The sequence below is a fragment of the Artibeus jamaicensis genome, unplaced genomic scaffold, assembly GCF_021234435.1.
Source record: "Artibeus jamaicensis isolate MK-2021 breed Jamaican fruit bat unplaced genomic scaffold, CSHL_Jam_final contig_3182, whole genome shotgun sequence".
In the NCBI taxonomy this organism is placed as follows: Eukaryota; Metazoa; Chordata; class Mammalia; order Chiroptera; family Phyllostomidae; genus Artibeus; species Artibeus jamaicensis.
In genome coordinates this window covers 330685-353468 of record NW_026521742.1, presented here as the reverse complement: position 1 = coordinate 353468, position 22784 = coordinate 330685, and the positions used below count along the sequence as shown (strand labels likewise).

Here is a 22784-nt window from a genome sequence, read left to right as displayed (position 1 = left end):
TTTCAATTAGTTTCGCCTTCATATATTTGTCTAATTTGTCGGTATAATCAACCAGTTCTGTGAGGATCCTGATGACCAGTGTTTTAAACTGTGCGTCTGAGAGTTTTGCTATTTCTTCATCACTTAGATTTATAGGCTCTGGGGCTTTGAGATCTTCTTGAGCCATTTTTGGTCTGTTTGCGCCCCCTAAGTGTGAGGAGCGGAGTCTTGGACTCCCAGGTCGCTGGGTTGTGACTGCTGTATGTGGGGGCGTGGTCAGAGCGGCGGGGAAATGGCGGCCCCCTCTGCTGTTTCCTGCCTCTGGGTGAGGAGCCGAGGCTTAGGTGGTTCACCTGGGCCGGGCCACTCAGAGTCGCTGGGTTATGATGCTGTATGTGGAGGCGGGGTCAGAGCAGGGAAATGGCGGCGCCCTCCACAGCCGCTTGCCGTGGGGACCTGCCGGCCCGGTCCAACCGCCCACTCCCTCGCCTGTCCACCCTCGCACAAATGTGCGACCTCAGTCAACACGCAGCCCCCGGCCCGGCTGTCTCCCCCGAGGTCGCTCGCTGAGTTGCCCACCAGGTCCAACCCTGCACCTGGATTCCGCGCGCCTGAGTTCGTCTGACCGAGTTTTCCTGTGCAACTCCGCTCCACCAGCTGCTGGTTTCGTCCCTTACCGGTCAGGCTGAAGAATTTGTTGTTAACAGACTTCCGAAAAGTTCAGTTTTCTGTGTTCTGGCTGTGTTTTCTATTGCTGATATTTAGTTGTCTCTAAACTTGGTTGTGTGAGAAGGCACGGTTTATCCACCTATGCCTCCATCTTGGCGGAAGTCCTTTCTTGATTCTTTTCATTTTCTCTCATTGTTTTTAACTTTGGGCATTTTAATTATAATGTGTCTTGGTGTGGGCCTCTTTGCTTAATCTTCTTTAGACTCTCTGCAGTTCTGGACTTGTATGTCTGATTCCTTTGCCAGGTTAGGAAAATTTTTCTTCACAATTTCTCAAATAGATTTTCAATTCTTTTCTCTTTTTCTTCTTCATCTGGTACTCTTATTATGAGAATGTCACTATTCTTGGTGTTGTCCTAAGGGTCCCTTAAACTGACCTTTTTAAAAATCCTTTTTTGTTTTTGCTGTTCTGGCTGTTTTCCACTACCTTGTCATCCAGATTCCTAATTTGATCCTGTTCTTCATCTAATCTACTGTGGATTTCATTTAATGTACTCTTCATTTTGATTATTGTATTCTTCACTTATTCTTTCTTATGTTTTCAAACTCCACTTATGTTTTCTATCTCCACTTATGTCTTTTATTTCTTTATTGAAGCTCTCACTGAGTTTATCTGTTCCTTTCCCTTCTTCACTGAGTATCTTTATAACCAATGCTTTGAACTCTGCATCTGATAGACCTCTTAGCTCCATTTTGTTTAGTTCTCTTTCTGGAGTTTTGTCCTTTTCTTTCAGCTCAGAAAGTTTTTTGTCTCCTCTTTTCAGCTGACTCCCTGTGCTTGTTTTCATGCATTAGGTCAATCTGTTGTGTGTCCCAGTCTTGGCAGAGTAGCTTTATGTGGGAGGGGCAGCTTTAGGGAGGAGCACCAACTCGGGCGCTCCAGGTGCATGTCTCGTGTAGTTGTGTGTCTCCTCACATGGCTGTTGAGCACTGACTGATGTTGGCATGCCAGTGGACGGGTTTAATCCTCAGGCTGACTGGTTGTTAGTGCTAGCCATGACCACTGGAGACATGCTGTTTTCCAGGGGTCAACCCCATGGAGAAGTTCCATCGGTGGGGCTCTAGTGCCACCCACGTTTTCCCTTTGGATGTGTTGCTTTTGGAGGTGGTTCGGTGGTCCTCTGGTGTGGTCTGAAAGTAGCCACCAAGTGTGTTGGGTCTGGAGCCTCTTGGTGAGGGCTCCAGTGCAAGCCAAGTTCAGCTGCCTCATGTGCCCAACTTCGGGCTGGCTGCTAAGAGCTACAAAGTGATCTGCATTTTGCTGTCTCTGGTGCTGGGCTTGGAGGTACTCAGGATAAGGTATGCCGTGAACCCAAGCTGGCCGTCACTAGTGCCAACCTTGGGATGTATTGGTGGGCAGGCACCATAGTGTGAACTAAGTCTGTCTCTGCTGGGCCTATGGATACTTGTTGAAGCTGCATTCCAATCCAAGACTTGGCATCACTTATGCCAGGCTGGAGGCCACCTGATGGGACAAGTTGATTACCAATCTGCACCTGGCGCCAATAGTGAGGGTTACAGGGCACGCTGAGTTCAGCTGCTGCTTGTTTGGGGTTTGTGGACCTTTGAAAGATTTTCATGCCTAGCATGAGCCTCGGCAGCCACTTGTTTGGAGCAGCTGCTGATGTAGGCCCAGGATGGGTGGGTCAGTTGGGTGGTTCAGGGCCTTCGGGAATCACCTTAGGGTGAGGCAAACTGAGTTAGCCATGTTAACGGACAGCTCAGATTTGGGGCCTGCCTGTGTCTGACTGGCTGGGTGGCAGGGAACACTCCTCAAAGGAACAATAGTGCCCATTGGCACCTCTGTCCCAGATAGTGATGCTCAGACCTCTGCCCCTCCAACCCTCACTCTGACGCTAGTCAGTTCATCTCCCCATATGCCCATGGTGCTTTTCAAGCTACGGCCCATTTGCTGGAGCTCAGACTGCCTGAGTTTGTGCGTGGTCCCTTTAAGACCTGCAATACCTTAGTCTTTAGCAGCCCTCTGTTTCACTCAGCCACAGTTCCTGCTGGTTTTTACGGCCAGGTGTTCTGGGGACTCTCCTTTCCAGCACTGCTGTCGCAGGATGGGGAACTGAGCGTGGGGCTGGGAATCCCTGCTCCTCAGAAGGTAAATCCATAACAGCTATGTCCCTCCCGAACCGCCACACCATGGGTGTGGGACCTGCCTGTTCTGGGTCTCCACCCTCTTACTGTTACAGAATAGAGCCAAGCGGCGGGGTACGATATACTATTACTGAAAGGACCCCCCACTAGTTTCGTAATGCCCACTGCCAGAGGAAAGATGTCTCTCGGTGCCAGAGATTGGTGAAAAGGAAAGGAAATATTTATTTAAAAGCTATACAGACTTAGAGTAGTGACTTAATGTCTTCATTAAAATACTAAAGTCCTTTAGAATCCCCACAGACACCCACAGTCCCTCCTTCCCCCTCTGCTCAGTCTGGGGTACCGTATCTCAGGATAAGAAGTAGAAGTCCGTGATTCTGGCTCCCGGCACCATCAGCTGTGTTGCCTCCATGATCTCCAGTTAATCCAAAGCTATGTGGCACCTCTTCATGGCCCACCAGCAAGAGTCCTTTAACCCCTTTTCTTCCAGGCAAAGTCTATTCTGCTTCTTAAGCCATATGGCAAAAGGGAGCACCCCAAAGCCGCATGGTTCTCTCTCACATGGTTGCCACGCCTGGCTTTAAATCCCCGTGCCAATCTTCCTCTGCAGCCCCACCTCTGCCTCCTCTCACAATGGGCTACATCTGCCAGCATTCCCGTATTCTTCCAGCTTTACTGGGCTTCCATAGGAAAGTCTGGGCAGGTGTGGCCCCATGGGGACCGCCCAGTTGCCCCCCCGCCCCCAGGTACATCTTGAGTGGAAGTCACTTCCATCTCCCTGGCTCAAAGCATGGCCACAGCTATTTAACATATCTATGACACCAGTTAAAGGTTTTAGATATGTTAAATGACCACACCGGAGTCTAGCTGCAAAGCTGTTGCTATACAACACAGCTCTGAATGGCCCTGCTCCATGTGTCCCATCCTCCAGCTCAGACTTGTGGAGGTAAGGACGTCCTATATATTTTTTCTAATATTTCCTGGACACCTTGAGTTCTGGACCCCATTACAAATCCCTATTTGGGGCCTCCCTCTTGGCTGCACCCTGTTACATTACCAGTCTTGATGTGGCTTCTTTATATCCTTAGTAATAGGACTTCTGTTCAGCTAGCCTTCAGGTGGCTCTCAATGATGATTGTTCTATAATTTCATTGTAATTTTGATGTAGCTGTGAAAGGAGCAAGCTCAGCATTTACCTACTCCACCATCTTTATCAGAAGTACATCATGCCTTATTATATTTATACCTTAATACAGCAATTTTCAACTGGTGTGCCGTGGACACTCGTGTGCTGTAAGGTTTTTTAAAACATGCAATACCTGACTATTTAGTCAGGGGCACTGACCTCTTTTCCCTTAGAGTGTCAAATTTAAAAAATGGCAACAGCCAACACAACAGTAGCTGTAGCTGTCCAGTGTGAATAAATAAAAATTGTACCTTGTTTTTTTGTCGGATTGGCAAAAAAATTTTTTGGTGTGCTGCAGATTGTTAAGAATGTTTGTGTATGCCATGAAATGGAAAGGGTTAAAAATCACTGCATTAATGTGTTGATTCTTGAGCATTTGTAAATAATATTACATTTTATATTTGGTTTCCACCTGTTCATTGATGGTATGTATATACACAATATATTTTTGTACCACATAACTATTTTTATTTAAGCAAAGAAAGATCAAATATTTATCATCCTTCACTGCAAAGTGCTTATTTACTTTCCGTTTATATTTGTACTCTTTGATAACAAATTTCTTTTTCTTTTTGACTGGCAAGTTTCATTTAATATGTTTTCAAGGTTCATCCACATTATAGCATGTCAGCACTTCATCCTTTTTTATGACTGAGTAATACGCCACTGTATGGGTAAGACCACATTCAGTTTATCCCCTCATCTGTTGTTGGACCTTTGGGTTGTTTCCACTTAGTTATTACGAATACAAGTGAACGTCTGTGTACGAACCTGTGCTTTCAGTTCCCTTGTGTATACAGCTGGGAATGGAATTGCCAATTCAAATGGTAACTCTGTTTAACCTTCTGAGTCTCATCTGCTTGTGATGCTGATTACTTCTCTCTCAGCTTCCAGGATATTCTGTCTCTGGCAAGTTGTTTGATTCTGAAATACTGGTGCTCCTCAGGGTTCTGTCCCAGGCCATCTTCCCTTGAATGGCATCTCTTCCAGCAGCTCTCACAGGCTTTAAAGTCCTGAAGGCCTCTCTCAGACCATACCCCAGACCTGTCTCCTGAGCTCCAGACCCAGGCGCCCACTGCCCAGTCTATACTCCCCCCTGGGAGCCTCACCAGTACTTCAGATTGTTCAAATGATCTCCCCCACAAGCCTGCCCTTGGTTCCCCATTGTATGAACAGAACCAGCCAACCAGCTGTGAAAAGCAGAAACATCATCTTCATTCTTTTCATTCCCAAGTCCTGGTGCTTCTCCTCCCTCACAGCCACTGTCCAGGCCACCAGCATCACCCACCTGCATCACTGCACCAGCCTCCGCATCCAGCCCATCCTCTGCTGATCAAGATCTCTCCAAAACACAAACCTGTCCCTGTGCTGGTGAGATGTTTCAATGGTGGCCCAGCGCCTGCCAAGTGAAGTCCAACCTTTAGCATGGCTTCTAAGGACCCCAAACATCTGCTTCCTTTATGCCTCAGCCTCCTGTCACACTCCAGAGTCTTGACTCAATTTCTTCATGTTCCTTAGACGTACCAGTCCCTCTCCCCCATCTTTTTTGAAGTTTTTTTAAATTAATTGTACTATTACTGTTATCCCAATTTTTTTCCCTTTATCCTCCCTTCACCCTGCCTTGCTGGGAGGGTTTCCAGCATTTCTCCCTCCTTAGTTCATGTCCATGGGTCGTACATGTAAGTTCTTTGAGTCCTGTTTCCTATACCATTTTTTCTCTCTTCCTATTTTATGCCTACAAATTGTGCTACTTCTTCCCTGTACCTTTCCCCCCTCCCTATTCTTTGTCCTCCTCCCCCCTGGGCTCCCTCTGTGTGATATCCATTTCTCTGATTCTGTTCCTGTTCTATTGTTTCCTTAGTTTTTGTTTTTATTGTTTTTTTTCTTTTAGGTTCATTTGTTGATAGTTGTGAGTTTGTGGTCATTTTACTGTTCATGTTTTTGATCTTTTTCTTAGATAAGTCCCTTTAATGTTTCATATAATAATGGCTTGGTGATGATGAACTCCTTTAAAGTCACCTTATCTGGGAATACTCCAGTTACTTTTAATGGCTATTTTAACATTTCATATCTCACTAGTGAAATTTAATAATAGTTTCAGTATCAATTCTGTTAGATATTTATTCTACATAGAAAAATCACCTACAAATAATAGTTATCACTTGAGCACTTAGCAATGCTAGGTCGTGTCTTAAGGCATTTATTTCTCACAACCACCCCTTGAAGCACATACTATTCTTATCCTCAGTTCACAGATAAGGTGTGTGAAACATGAGAGACCTGCCCAAGGCCAAAGAGCTAATAAGGTAAGTGGCAGAGTCAAAATTCAAAGCCAAATTCAAGCCTTCTAGCTCAAGTTTATGTCCTCAACCACCAGGCTTTTATAACAGCTCTCTATTAGATTAACTCCTTTCCTCCTCTACCTTTATTTCTGATTGAAGACTGAGTACCTTGGGTAAAACTTTCGGAGCAGTGTAACTGTATCGATTGCAAACATCCTTCTCTTGCTGTTTTTCTTTTAAGTGGGAGGGATGTCTCTAATTTCTCAAAGTATGACAATGACGTCTGTGGATTAAAAGGGAATCCTTTTACACATGAAAACAATAATGTACATTTTCCTGAGATGAAGAACCAAAATCTGGAAGAGGAATGGATCATGAAACTTTATTGATGAGGACTTCTGTTCCAAAGATTTATTGTAACCATATTTATAGTATGTAAAAATATCAATACTTTCTGGATAAGGAAACAGACACTCTGGCGGTGGTACTGATGCTGACTTTCTTAACAGAAATTTAAGCCTCTACCTAGGCAAGAGTGCATATCTGAAGTATTCAACCAAATATAAATATATGAGAAAAAGTAAATCGAACAAATTGCTTTAAAGATATGTAAGAAACCAAAAGACAGCTTTAGTGGGAGGCAGATATGCACATTTTATTTAACAAACATAATATACAATGACTGAAAGAACTATTTATTCCCAGGAAAATTAAGAATGTGCATATCTGGATTAGCACCTAGAAAGTACACAGAAAAGAAAGACAGGGGAAAAGCTCTCTATGAAAACCAGCCGGGCCCATGTTTCTAAGAGCAGATTCTATGAGTGAATTCTCATTGGTTTGATAGTAACTCATTTCATTCTATTTGAACTTGGTGATAAGCTGACTCAGTGAACTGCTTCATGTCTTCAGTGGTTTATGACAATGGATGTGTCGACTTGATGGATTTTATATGTAAACTTAGGGATAAAAAGCTTTATACTTACCCTAGTTTTATCCCAAAGTTACTGCACTACGAATTTGTGGTACACTCTTAGCAAGGTATGTTGGGAAAACAAAGCAAACTTTCTTTGCATGATGTGACCTTGTTCAAGAATGGTGCCCTGAGAATGATGCCGTTTCACAGGCACACAGGATGTGTAGAAATTGCTGATGGGGAGAGGATTGTAAACGGCATATTCAGGTTATGAGAGGCTGTTGTTAGAATTAGAAGTTCCACACTGACGGTGGCTGTGAAGCCTCACTGAAAGAATATTAGTTAACATTATACTGTGCATTCAATGCAGTATTCTTTGGTTCCGTCATACTAAGCGCCAGGACAACTCTCTTGCTTACATAAGAGATCAGTGGTTAATTGAGCTCCCCCACCTGCCCCACTGGGTAACAATGTCTGAAGATGATTTTTCACTACCATGGGGGTTACTACCAGCATCTAGTGAGTATGAAGGCTAGAGATGTTGCTAAACATCCCATAATTCACAGGGCAGCCCCCACAACAAAAACGCTTCAGGCCCCAAATGTCAACAGTACTGAGGCTGAGGAACCCTAAAAGAGGTTTGTATGACATGTGTCTGGCTTGTCCACAAAGTCAAAAGTCCACTATGGAAGCGAAAGGTACCCCCTTGCACTTCAGCTCTCACCAGCAGGGCCCCACTCATGCCTCTGCCCTTTGACCCAGAGCAAGTTCAATAAATATTTGCTGAATGCAGAGAGGAAAGAAGTATGAGAAGCATGGATCAAAGCCTTCAACTGACTATACTGAAGAGCGACTTTATATGACTTAAGTTTTCCCGAACCCCAATAGTGTCACAGTCTCTGGCTATACAGGACCTCAAAGTCAGGGTTACCTCTTGTTAAAGATGGAGTCAACGCTTTAAGAGAGTATGTTTACACACTTCAACATTCACTTTAGTGGGGCGGACCAAATACAATGGTGTTAAAGGCAAACATTCAATCTACTACTTTAAACAACGAAGACAATGAACACATTGCCATGCAGAGCACACACCATTCCTTTTCTTTACATATTTACAATTTTATATACTTACTTATCAATATATCTTCTATCTTTACAATTATAAAATTATTTCAAATTACAGAGTAGTGGTACCATTGAATCCCCTTGAACATACATTTTTGTAGCATTCATTTGTTTTACTCTTAAAGAGGCAATTATTTACCCCAGTCTAACCCACACTGACTACTACGAGGAAGCACATAGGAAAACCAAGGAAAAAAATACATTTAGACAAAATCTTCACATAAGCCTTAAATGAATCTATTTCAGTAACTCAAATAAATAGTACTTTATTATTTACTAAGCTTCCCCTGCCAGGAAAACAAAACAAAACAAAAACAATCCTACAAACTGTACCTTTAAAAATTCTCTGACATTTATAAACAATTAAGTTATATTCTATATCTTGGTCAGTGGACTGTAGTAAGGGTTAGCTACAATTTAGGTTCAAATAAATACTCTCCGTGTGCATTTTTATCATCCTGCATAAACCTGAGGTTGCAACGGTGGAGGAAGTTTATCATTTTCAACATTTTCAGAGTCAATAGCTGCTAAAGACTGACTTGGGGGCTTAATTTCAAGAGGACATTTCTCAACAATGTCTTGAACCTTTTTTGCAATTCCATCCGTCCAATCTATTAGGTCCTTTTCAAGTTTCTTGGCTTCACTCATAATCCTTTCCTGTCGTTCATTCAACTGAGACAGGAGATCCAAGTTCTTGTACATTTGCTTGACACCTAAACAAGCATCAGGAGCCCAACTCTCGGATTCCTGCTTCCTGGGAGAAGTCTGGCCAGACATGTATCGATCAAAATCTTCCTGACTTAAATTCAAAGACTGGGCATCTAATTTCTCAATGAAAGCCACGGCACAGCACTACAAAAAAGAAGAGAATGTTATTTATTATAGTCATATGAGGAAAGCTACAAACATTCAAACAGATTTTTAAAAAATCTTCCTATGGAGAATTTAAAACTGAAGCAAAGTAGACAAAATAGTCTAATGAACTGCATGGACTTTAGCTTTAAAAACTACAAACTCGTAGCCAATCATGTTTCCTTTATGGTCTCATGTGAAACAATACATTTCTTCCTTAAAAGGACAATCTAATTACTAACTCCCACTGAGCTCAACCGTCGGAAATTTAGTTCTCTACTTAGTGTTCAAAAGTGCTAAGGTCTTGAACAGAGTGAAGTATCTGAGGAGGCGCCTTCAGCATATGTTCTGCACTGGCTGCTACAGAGCTTCCTGCAAACAAAAATGGAACAATTCCTTGAAGTCAGAGACTCCCCGCTTCCCTGCCGTGTCTTGGAGCAGAGGAACCACTGCTGCAGCTGGGAGCTCCAGGGCCAAGTACCTGGGGGACATGCCCTATAGAATCATTCCTGTTTTTCAAAAATTTATTTATTTGTTTTTTTATTATTAATTGCAGTTGACATAAATATACCAGCAGAAGTAACACCTGCTTGAGTGTTGGTACAGTAATACTATGGGTGTAATAATTTATAGTTTTAATTTGAACATTTCACCTAAAATGTCACACAGTGGATTGAGTGTGATATTGTTATGTTACAGAATTACATGCTTATGATTTTGTAATAAAGGATTTTGTAATTAAGGGGGAGTTATTTGTGCCAGACCCTGTATTAGTTTCAGTCCACACCCCAGTGATCAGACATTACATAACTTAGTAAGTGATTATCCCCATAAATCTCACACGCATCTGACACCACCACACAGTTACCAGACTATTACTATGTGCCCTGTGCTGTACTTTCCATCCTCGTGACGCTTCTCTAACTGCCACTGTGCACTCCTGAATCCTTCGACCTTTTCACTCATCCCCCAACTGCCTCCCATTTGACAACCACCAAAATGTTCACTGTATCTATGATTCTGTTTCTGTTTTTCTTGCTCATTTATTTTGTTTTTTTAGATTCAACTGTTGATAAATATGTATTTATTGCTATTTTATTGTTCATATGTTTGATCTTCTTCTTAAAGAAGACCCTTTAACATTTCATATAATACTGGTTATAAGGATGCTCAATGAACTTAATGAAGACCTCAACATAAAAAAAGACCAATCAGAAATGAAGGATACACTAATTGAAATAAAGATAATTGACAGGGAATCAACAGTAGAGTGGATGGAGCCGAGAATCAAATCAATAATTTGGAACATAAGGAAGTAAAAACAGTAAGAAAAAAGAATACACACCATTCCCTTCTGAAGTCTTGTCAGCCCACAGTGCCTACTTGGCCAGGGCCAGACATTGGTGTGTCCCCAGGAGCCACTGTGGCAACACAGATCACCAGTCTTCAAAGAGCAGTTGTAATCACATGGTTAAAAGAACAAGTTTGAAAACAAGACAGCCTGAGTCACTTGGCAGCCAAGAGCTGCGGGATGCTAGGAAAATTACCCAAGCCCTGTGAGATTCTCACATGAGGAAAATGGGGGAAATGCCGCCCGGACTTACTCGGAGAATTAAACACCATGATACATGTAACATGCTTCGTTCATAAGCAATGAATAAGTGGCAACAATTATTAGTACAGAAATACTAGGACAAGCACTCAGTGAGACAGGTATCTGCCAGTTATACTTTCTTATACTGATGGAGCATGCACCATTTTCATATTTAAAAAAGTTATTTTCACAAGAAAAATGCACTATATAACAGGGAAATAGGTAGCTGAGAAACTCATTCACAGGATCCCACACATTACTCATAAAAAAGCAAATCATCTCTTTAAGAAACATTCAGCAAGTCTATTACAATTGATTCATCTGATGACAATGCGCCCACCTGACCCTTCCGAATGGGTTCACACTGTGTGTGGACTCACTGAAGCCCACTACGTGGAGAGAGGAGGAATCCGAGACGACCCTAACACTCCTGGTTTAGGTGAATGAATATATAATATTGCCACTAGTGGAAAGGGTGCACAGTTGACCCTCGAACAATGCAGGGTTTGGGGCACCAACCACCATGAAGTAAAAAGTCCACGTATAACTTTTGAGTACCCCCAACTTAACTACTAATAGCCTGCTGTTGACTGATGCCTTACCCATAACATAAAGAGTTGATTAACACATACTTTGTTATATGTAGTATGTACTATATTCCTATAATAAATAAATCAGAAAAAAATTTATTAAGAAAATTGTAAAAAAGAGAAAATTCAGTTACAATATTTATTGCAAAAATCTTCACATAAGTAGACCCATGCAGTTCAGACCCATGTTGTTCAAGGATCAACTGTATATAGAAAAGAAAAAACCATCTGATGGGGAAGCAGTTTCAGTTTTGAACAAATTAAATTTGAGAAACAACAAGTAGCTGGAAGTGGAACTCAGCACAAGGTCAAAATAGGTGACACAAACCATGGCTACACAGGTGACCAGCAGAGCTGTGACCAGAGGAGACAGCCTCAGGAGAGAGATGCAGAGAGAACAGAACCCCAGGTAGCAACGCAATTCAAGAGAAAGCAGAGGACACAAGCCCACAGAGCGACAAGAAGGGGTGGCACTGTGCAAGCCAAGGGACCTAAATTCAAGAGCGAAGGAGCCATCAAGAGCGTTAAAGTGAGATGAGGACTGAGCGCTCCCCGTGGAAGCTGGCAGCTGGCAGATTTCTTACTTTTGCCAGAGCAGTTTCATTGGAGAAACGAGAATAGATGCTGACTGCGTCAGGCAAGAACAGGTTGAAGAGAGAAAGTGCAAACATAGTAAAGGCTGTAGGTCAAGGTGCCGGGAAGCTGCAGAGTGTAAGTGAACCAGCAACCTCCAGTTTCAACAATGAGGGCTCCCCCGAACATCTGCTCTTGCTTCCTTTCCTCCTACTACCCAGTCTCTCCGTCTCCATGTGCCTCAGGATTTCCTCATTGTCTAATCCTCTCTAGATAACAGCTGAGTCCAAAAGGCTGTTTTCTAGTAATCAAGTGCATATTTCACTTATGTTAAGAAATATGAGTGTTCCAAATAATGGCCCAAGCATCCATTCAAAAAAAGCATTCCTAAGTCCCTCAGCCTGCAAACCACACTCCCCAGGTGCCCGTGGCGGGGCACAGTGGCTGAGGGTGATGAGTAACAAGAGCAGACCCAGGTTTTGAGGGACCCGAAGCTCATATGCTTTTGGAAACCCACTTAAAAGAGAAAAAGAAGACAAACAAAATTAGGTACAAAAGTGAATACATATTTAGGATGTACAAATGAATCATAACAAACTTCTGGAGACCTGGAGATTCGAGGACCTGTCTTTTTAGACAATGTGCCAGAAACAATTCCGTGTGTCCCCCGGCTTCCTCCCCCATCACCCCGAACAACGTCCAGTCCAGGACACAAAGCACACAAGGTGTCTGAGGCTCAAATTCACTGGTTTGACAGTTAATCTAGTCTAAGCAAACATGCAGTGAAGCAGTCAGCAAAAAGAAGTATTCGGCCTTATAATTTAGATGCATATAATTTACTATTGCCTTGCCTAGAATCAATTAGTATCATAGCAAAACAATAGCTGAAAATAATTTCACATCCACTAAACTGGGCTTTTCTTGAAAATATCTAAATATCTCAGTATTTAGTTCTAGGAGGTACCTGGTAGAGATAAATGTTAAATCTTTTAATGAAAGGAATCTGACTTATTCATGGCTGAAACAACCCACTAAGTGCATGGCTCTGACACCCAGGGCCCTGTGGAGCGATGGCCAACAGCAGCGAAGTCCCTCTGTGTGGCTGTCATATTTCCCGTAAGAGCGCCCGGTCTCTGGTCCAGTGTTGGGAGGTGGGGTATCTGCATGGCCTGGTCACATGTGCTCTGTGACACCAAGCAAGCACCTGCAGTTATGCTGACTCCTCAACTCAGGAGCATTAACCTGTCACAGGCCTGTGAGTGACCCATCCTATCCCTAAAATAACTACCTTCGTGGTCCTTCTACACGACACCAAAAAACCCCTTACCAGATTGGTGAAATAGTAGCCATCCTCCCCAGTCATCAATCGGCTTGGGTTGCAGAAGCGGGTGATATACTGAATATTAGACTGAAGGCGCGGGGGGTTCCCCTTCAGAACAATGTAGATGAGAGTGGGTAGGAAGTCGTCGGCAGAGGCCGGCTCGTTCTTGGTGATCTTGATGGAGTTGAATATGTGCTTGCTGCACCTGGTGATGCAGGCCAGCTTATCCCTAGGCACACGCTTCGAATCCATTTCAATAATATCTATAAAACAGAAAAGACACTGCTTCCAATGAGAAAACAATTACATAAAAGACCCATTAGAAAAACCACTTTTTCCTATTAAGTTGCAGGAGTAACCTCATTAAGCCCCTTCCACCAGTTAACGTAGTGCATAAAAAACTCAGATCACAAAAACAGTAAACACCCGCTCACAGAACTCATGAGTCAAACTACTTGTAAGTTCCATAGAGAAATAAAGAATCTTTTTACTGCTTCTTAATACACTGCAGAACTCAGTTTAGAAATCCTCAATCTGCATACTGCTTTTTCCCAATGTGGCTACTACACATCTTTGTACTTGATATAAAAATACAGCTGCTGAAACCCATCACACCTCTGTGGCCAATCCTTACAGCATGGAAATCTCCACTAGCAGAGAGGATAAAGCAAGGGTATAAATTTAGTCTCATAAACATTTTATTTATCAGAAAAAAAATATTTCACTGATCTTCACTACCACTAATCCAACTGCTGGGCTCCTACATGTAACACCACTGTCACAAGGACTAGGAGGTGGTGAGGAAAAGCTGGGTACAAACTCAGTGCCAGAACAATGCAAACGAGGGGGGGGGGAATGTCCTTTGGAGGCACATTTATGCTTGCCACCTGGAATATGGTCAAAGAAAATAGCTGAGGCAGCTGAACTTGACAGCAACTCTTGCCAAGGGCAGGAATAAAAGTTTCTGATTTAGGTGACAGGGTGGTGCGGGCCCGCTCCCATCCCTGAGATAAGCTACCCGAGGACCCTTACAGGACCACCAGCTCCGTGTGAGGGACTGAAACAGTTGGGCAGTGCAGAAACCTTATTTTAATTCACTAATGATTTTACTCCCTCTACTTATACACCTATTTTGTGAATTATATAATCTTTACTTATTACTAGTTCCTTTTTTTATTTCTTGATTGTAATTATTGCTACTATGTCTCAGTCTATTTTTCTTTTTTAAAGTATATTTTATTTATTATGCTATTACAGTCGTCCCATTGTTTTTCTCTCCTTTATTCCCCTTCACCCTGTACCGCCCCTCCTACAAGCATTCCTATCCCCTTGGTTCATGTCCATAGATTGTACATGTAACTTCTTTGGCTTCTCCATTTCCTATACTATTCTTAAACCCCCCCCCCCCCGTCTATTTTGTACCTACTATTTATGCTTATTTCCTGTACCTTTTCCCCCCATCCTCCCCTCCCAAACTGATAACCCTCCATGTGATCTCCATTTCTGTGATTCTGTTCCTGTTCTAGTTGTTTAGTTTGTTTTGCTTTTGTAGGTTCAGTTGTTGATGGGTGTGAGTTTGTTGTCATTTTAATGTTCCTAGTTTTGATCTTTTTCTTAGATAATTCCTTTTAAGATTTCACATAATAAGGGTTTGGTGATGAACTCCTTTAACTTGACCTGATCTGAGAAGCACTTTATCTGCCCTTCCATTCTAAATGAGAGCTTTGCTGGATATAGTCATCTTGGATGTAGGTCCTTGCTTTTTCAAGACTTTAAATACTTTTTTGCACCCCTTCCTGCCTGCAAGGTTTCTTTTGAGAAATCAGTTGACAGTCTTATGGGAACTCCTTTGTAGGTAACTGTCTCCTTTTCTCTTGCTGCTTTTAAGATTCTGTTTATCTTTAATCTTGGGTATTGTAATTATGATGTGCCTTGGTGTGTGCTTCCTTGAGTCCAACTTTTTTGGGAATCTCTGAGATTCCTGGAAGTCTATGTCCTTTGCCAGATTGGGGAAGTTCTCCATTATTTTTTTAAATAAGTTTTCAATTTCTTGCTCTCCCTATTCTCTTTCTGGCACCCCTATGACTCGGATGTTGGAGCGTTTAAAGTTGTCCCAGAGGTTGCTAAGCCTCTCCTCATTTTTTAAAATTCTTGTTTCTTCATTCTGTTCTGACTGTTTATTTCTTCTTCCTGCTCCAAATCAATGATCTGAGTCCCAGTCTCCTTCCCTTCACTGTTGGTTCCCTGTATATTTTTCTTTACTTCACTGTACACAGACATCACTTTCTCCTCTATTCTGTGACCACACTCGACCATTTCTGGAGCATCCTGATTATCAGTGTTTTGCACTCTGCATTTGATATGTAGTGCTATTCATCACTTAGTATTATTTCTGGAGCTTTGACCTGTTCTTTTATTTGAGCCATATATTTTTTTTTGTCATGGCACATCTGTTACGTAGTAAGAGGTGGAACCCTTAGGTATTCGCCAGGGCAGGGCAACATGCATCACTGCATTGTGGCTCGGAATATGGGGGAGGGGTCTGAGAGGGAATAATGGCACTTGCTCAGCCCCCGGTCAGCTTTCAGTCACTTCCTCTGCTATCCACAAGCAAGTTGGGCCCTTCTGGTGCTGATTCCAGGTTGGTGGGCTTGCGTACATTCTAGTCCCTGTGGTTCTCTCCAACAAATAAATTCTCCTGTGAGGATGGGAGTATCTCCTGCCTCTGCAACCCCCACAGGTTTTTTCAGTCAGACATTTTAGGCTTTATTTCCCTGCGCTGTAACCCTGGGTTGTGCAGTCTGTCTGGCTCCCCCATTGTTTCTCCCAGTTTATCTGCATGCAAATGTGGGACTGCCTGGTCCTCCAGCTGCTGCCGTGCTGTGCATCCTCTCCACCCCCAGCTGCCTGTCTCCGCCCCTCCTACCTGTCTGAATGAATGTTTCTTCTTTAACTCCTTGGTTTTTAGACTTTATACAGTTTGATTTTCTGGCAGTTCTGGTTATTTTTTGTTTTTAAATATGTTGTTGCCCTTCTTTTGGTTGTGCAAGGAGGCAGAGTGTATCTACCTACACCTCCAACTCAGCCGGTATTTTTCTTTTTCTATTTAGAACTTATTACAAAAAAGATACGGGGGAAGATTTTATTTTTACCTTTTTTTCCCACTTTCCTCTACCCTACTTAGCCTTTTATTATTGATTTTAATTAAACAATAAAATCATGATGTTTATTCTCTATTTTAAACATTTTCTTGTGTATGTTTTAAAGTAAATTAAAAACATTTTTTTATCTGTATGTATGTGTATCTTCCACTGCCAAGGGGCAGGGCTAGGAGAGCAGAGAGGAAGAGATCACAAGGGAAAAATCTCCCAAGTCCAAGGAATTTCCCCGAGACTCTTCCTCCTGCAGCAACTTTTCCACCTCCGTCCTAAATATCCTTCAGCCTGAAAGAAGTTTTCCTGTTACAACTCTTTTGGACCTACACACCCCAACATGCACTTCCATGATTTGCACTGCCCTAAAGTCTAACCTAGGAGATATGAGAGGAAAAACAAAACAGGAATCTCACCATTGTATTAATTGTTCTTCTATTAAAGATCTCCCTCCCCAGTCTGCCCACTGATACAGGATTTGCTTTTCACGGTTCTCAATTGTTTTGTCTGCTGGCCAAAGCTTTTACTTGTAATAAGTAGGAATGACCAGGTTGAGTGTGGCTACTCTATCTTAAAGGATATCCAAACCTATTTTTAATGGAGTTTTGAAACAAAGTAACCTGTGCTTCTAAGTTATATTTTCTCAGCCTGGGCACTACTGACATCTGGGGCTGGAAAGCTCTGGCTGTGGGGCTGTCCTGTGCACTGGAGGATGTTTAGCAGCGCCCAGGCCTCCGCCTCTAGATGCCGGTGTCCACTAAAATGGAAAGGCCTCTGCAGTGTTTATAAACCAAACTGACAGTGCAGATTAGCGGCACAAGGACGAGTTGGAGAACTCTAACTGGTTTCTCCATATTTAAGACAGTTACTTTTATTACAAAAGATGATCACTATAGACTGTCCTCCCTAAATACTCCTGTGCTTAGGCTGACAGTTTCAAATTAGGAAGAAAGTGATCATATAACCTTTGGTCCTCATAGAGGCTGAGTATGTCTGTACCTGGGCTGCCAAAATGTCAAATCCAAGAAATGAGAAAAAGTGAAAAAGTTTTTACAATTTTGTGGCTGAATTTTTACTATCAAAATGATCTCTTGAAACTCCATCTCAGGTGCCTTGGGAGAAAAGCTTTACCTTTTAAATTCTATTAACAAACTGTTTGTGTACTGAAATCCTCTTTCTTAGTCCTGTTTTTAAGCAACAGTTGGGTATTCGTAGTTTCTGGTTTTGCAAAGTCTGTCTGTCCTGTGACTTTTCAGAAAAGGGTTCTCAACATAAATTCCTGCAGAGTGTTGAAATATAAACCAGTTGGTCTTGAACTTGATGGTCCACATCCAGGGTTTGAGAAGCTGTCACCTTCAATCTCTTACAATGTTCCCTGAGCAAAAGATAGGGGTGGGGGTGGGCCTTGATCCAAAGTACTCAATTCACTGGCCCTACGACGCTGCCTGGCAGAAGAAACTTTGAACAACAAAGATGACAGTATTTAGCTACGCTAATTAGACTGTACACAGGAAATTTAAGGCAATAATTGATTTAATAATAGGAGTTGAAATGCAAAAATATACAAAGAGAAGCAGAGCTTGAGAAAGTGGAAGAGAATCATGTTAACAGCAGATAACCCAGTGTGTAGAGAGGCCATGGAGCTATTTCAGTGAATCCTGTTCTGCCTTCAACCCTGATGGTATGGTAAGCAAATGCCCATTTCTTCCTGTTATTTGAGTGACTCTGAGTGTTATAACGGAAAGAACCTACTTAACAGCCTGCCTCCAACATTGCTACTATCGGCTGGCCCACTGTCCAGCAGAATTTCATTAACAATCTCTAAATGAGTGAGTCTTTCCAACTCTTCTCCTTAAAGAAGAAGTTGGCCGCAGTTGGATGTCTTCTCCATTAGGAGTTCTTTGTGTTTCTTTCTTGCTTTTGTTTTTTAAATGTTTGTGTTGCACTTCTGCTGGATTATGCCTATGAATAAGAAAAACCTTATTAGGTGCCTAGATCTGCCCAGAAGGGCAGAGCCACATCAATTTAGGGCACTTCATATACTTCCTGAACATACCAGGAAAATAACTCAAAGCTCATCTCTGATTAACAACCAATTAGAGGCAACCAATCTAGCTTGGGGATTACCTTGCCTCACCAATTCCCTCCCTCTCTCCAACCTTATTTTGAATATGTAAATGCAACTGAATTTTAAGAAATTTACCCAAGTTGTATTTGATCTTAGTTTAGTTCAATATCCAAGGAACAAGAGACCTGTGTCATAAAAAATGAAGAGAAAAAGTAGCTTATCTGTTAATGTTAATCAGAATGCTTTAAATTCATAAAACTTTTGCAAATCACTTTTACCACATTCCAATATATCTTTGGTAGCTGGTATTTCAGAAATACCTTACTATCTTTTTGCTCAATGAAATAAGCATGGGGTTATAAAACATAATGTTACCTTAAAGGGAAAAACATCCAAATATAAATGCTCATAGTTTCACTGACCTGTAATTGCTTTCACCACCATATCAGACACTTCAGGAATTTCTTCATTAACAGGGACACAAAGCATCTGAGGTGTAACCCAGTGCAGGGCTCTGCAGAGAGACAGGGAGTAAAAAAGACTTCGTAGAATGGACTGTGGTCATTTATCTTGTCATTTCTTTCAGTTATGGGAAAATGAGGGGCACTTACTAATCAGGCAATCCTAGGCTCAAGCACATCGCCCCTGCACATATTAGGAGCTCAGAGAAATGTGCCAAAGTAACGAGAATCCTAAAACGAGGCTTCTCTTCTGTACTCATCACTAGAAAAGCATAAGGCAGTTTTACTGGTTGTACTGTGTCTGGAAAGCCCTACATATCGGAGAATGAAGATTTGAGAAGAACCTGCTGTTAGGTAGCAGCTAGGAATAAGCGGCCCAAGGGGAAATAAAGGCAGGGCCCTTGCCATGACAGTCTAACAAAGAGGAGACTAGAAGCAAGAGGAAAATGTGTCTCACCAATTAACTCAACAGTCCTGAGCTCCAGCTGGTAAGATTGCCAGGTGTCCGAGCATTGCAAGCAAAACAGCACAGGAGGAGAAGAGAGTCCTTGAGACTGCTGAGAAAAGGGGCTCTGGAACAATCTTTCTAAGATTGCCAGGTGTTCTGAACATCATAAGCAGGAACTGCACAGGAGGAAGAGGGGGGCCTATGCTGGGAAAGGGGCCTCTGTACTGATTTCATGAAGACAAAGAGGCTTTACTAAGAAAGCCTTTGCAGCCATGCATTATTCCCATGGGGAAGAAGGCGGGGAACCTAGAAGCCAGCTGAGGTATATAACCAACCCCTCAGCCCTAACAGCTGGCATGCTTAGATTAGCTAAGTACTCACTTGCAGCCTCAGGTCAAAGGTGTAGGACAAACTTGTTAACAAACTTGTTAAAAAACCCACTGATAAATTTATGGGTGCCTGCTTGCAGCTTTGTGCTCTTGTGTGTTTCATTAACAAACTTGCTATCTCATTTCCACCATACATGTTTGTGTCTCTCTTGAATTATTCTCTTGCAGCAAGACAAGAACGGAGGCAGGGGAGGAAGGCCTCCTGACTCGCATGTCTCTCTCCGCATCCGTAATACTGCTACTCCCTGTCTTCCTTGTCCACCACCATTACTGTCCCTTCAGGCTCTGCCCTCAACTTCTGAAGCCTACCACAGCTTGTGTAAGAGGTCAACAAGCATGTGTCACCTCAATTTAAATCACTGGTCACATTGTTAGATTCATGACTAAGATTCTGCTGCCTACACTCACGTTTGATTACTGCTCACAGTCTGCATCTCAGCCCAAAGCCCATCTAGTTACTTCTGCTGTATCTTCTCCATCTTCCCCAGATCAACTTCTCACTTCGAGTGTGACACCAGTCTGCCAATCGCCAGCCCCACTGTCCAGGAACCCCATGGGAAATTCATTGGCCTCTCTCCCCAGAAAACACCTCCTCATGCTCAGCAGGCGCATGGTTTGTGTGGTACCCAAATCTGACAGCCTACTCTTAAGTGTTTCACTGCCACTGGGATCCAGAGGCCCACCCTGCTGGCCATGAAAGATTGGGCGTTCTGCACAATACTGTCAGCCCAGTGCTGGTGGGAAGATGTGGCTGGAGGGACAGCTGAACAATGAGCACCCCTGGTAGAGATGAGGAATAGCGACCCTGGTGCCTTGATGTGGGTATTTCAGCTTTCTGCCTGACAAGATAGGTAGTACCATGAAATGGGAAAATAATGAAGTTCCCTCCTTAGAAAATTTGGAGTTCTTAAACAACCTGAAACATCAAAAATGGTTCTTACCTAAAGCTGCCTGGAGTCAGTTAGATAAGCAGGATGGTGATTTGAGCTCTTTCCTCCTACCAATGCACCATATTCCTTTTCTTTCTGACACCACAAGGCAGCTTACATGCTAAGAATGGCAGGCACCTTGCTGTTCCTTGCTCTCAAAGTCTGAAATTCGAGTGCCTTGTTTTCCCAGAATGTGTTCTCCCAATAGGTGGCAGTAAACACAGTAGTAAGTTAAGTGCCTTCTGATTCAGTTTCACTTTCTACAGTTTGTTACCCATGCCGAACTGTGGTCCAAAAAACTGAATGGAAAATTGCAGAAATAATTCGCAAGTTTTAAATTGCTGTTCTGAGTAGTGGGATGAAACCTCGCGTTGCTCCACCTGAGGTGTGAATCGTCCCTTTGTCCATTGCACCCACATCGTGTATTCTATCCGTCCACTAGTCAGTGGGTGTGGTCACCATGCAGGTGTCCCAGTGATCAGATCGACTGCTGGGGCATTACGGTGCTTGTGTTCAAGTCACCCTTATTTTACTTAATGATGGCCTCAGTGCACAAGAGTAGTGATGCTGGCAATTCGGAAATGCCAAAGAGAAGCCACAAAGTTCTTCCTTCAAGTGAAAACGTGGGAGTTCTCAACTTAGTAAAATATATTAGGAGAGAGAAAGACCACATTCACCTAACTTTTATTATAGTACATTGTTATAATTGTTGTTTTATTAGTTGTCATTATTAATCTCTTACGGTACCTAATTTATAAATTAAATTTTATCACAGGTGTAAGTGTACAGAAGAAAACGTATATACAGGGTTTGATATTATCTGCAGTTTCAGGCGTCACATGGGGTCTTGGGAACAAATCCCTGCAGAGAAGGGGGGACGACTTTACAACAAGACAAAGCCGAACGATCCACTACCTGATCCTCTTCTGAATCGCGAGGTCCTTCTTCTCGTCGTCAGTAGTTTCTGGACAGAACACGTACTTATAGAGACGAGTCATGATGTACTTTTCAATCTGATCCATTATCTTCTCAACTCTTTCTGGAGACACTGAAATATCCACATGGATATAAAAGCTCAAGATGAGGATGGACATTTACAATTAACTTTAAAATTATGAAATTAAAATCATGAATTATTTTCGTACTACTTTCTATATAGAAGAAAACTACTGTGCTAAAAAGCACATCTCAAAAGACATTAAAAATACCTTTAAAAAAATTACCTTACCTTAGAGACTGCCTTCACAGAATCCCCACTTCTAACTTAAGCTGGTCTGGCAGGACCTGACGGACGACAGGTCCTCCTAACACCCACGTGAGAAGGCCTCAGCACGGGTCACGCTCTTTTGCTTGTGGTCTGACCAAAAAGCCTGTTACATTTTTTTCCATAAAATGAAAGACACTTTTTTCATTTTCACCAGTCACTTTATTAATTTGAGTATTTTGAGTATGTCAACTAACTCCTACCAACTATTGGCTTCTAGTGAGTAGAGGCCAGGGGTGTTGTTAAGCATCTTCCAATGCATTAGCCCCTCAGCAAAGAATTATTTGGCCAAAATGTCAGTAGTACCGAGAAACTTCGCAAACCACTTTTGACATGTTCAGTCAGTCACAGCACCTTCTGCATAGACTGTACAAACCTTTTTTAGTGTTTAAGTTGTGTTTTTGCCTTTCTTGAGATAAAGTATAATAAGCTGAAAATGCTTCATATCTTCTTCCATCTTTAATATTAAAATGGCTGCACAAATTTACCAATTTTAATGTTTAATTTTAAATGCACAATGACATGACGGCTGTCACAATAGAATCTAACAAAATTGTTTCGAATGAAGTTAAAGGCAACTAAGCACTATTATAGCCCTCTTACAGGAGAAATGTAATGGACTTTTTGGCCAGTCCAACACATTAGAAAAACACCTGAAATTCCCAAAACTGATGAATGCTGGCAAGACTCACCCTTTACTATAAAACCTTGGAGATCTCTCCAAAGTATATATATGGGGCAGATCTCTCACACACACACATATGTTAAGTACATCCTAACGTTTAACACCAAAGGAAGTCAAATTCAAGACGAATCCCTAA

At 42.3% G+C, this 22784-nt stretch overlaps 1 protein-coding gene across 4 annotated transcripts in view; it reads right to left on the bottom strand.

Moving 5' to 3' along the window:
• Positions 1-7645: 7645 nt before the first annotated feature.
• The window catches only part of LOC119042012 (BTB/POZ domain-containing protein KCTD7), a 90701-nt gene continuing 75562 nt past the window's right edge, over positions 7646-22784 (bottom strand). For all 4 annotated transcript variants that reach the window (XM_037135557.2, XM_053663467.1, XM_037135555.2 and 1 more), the window contains 4 exons: positions 21615-21747; positions 18895-18986; positions 13259-13515; positions 7646-9174 (listed from right to left, as the gene is read on the bottom strand). In XM_037135557.2, coding sequence (XP_036991452.1) covers positions 8776-9174; positions 13259-13515; positions 18895-18986; positions 21615-21747 — 881 coding nt within the window. In that variant the 3' untranslated portion in view covers positions 7646-8775. The remainder of the gene's footprint in view (positions 9175-13258; positions 13516-18894; positions 18987-21614; positions 21748-22784) is intronic.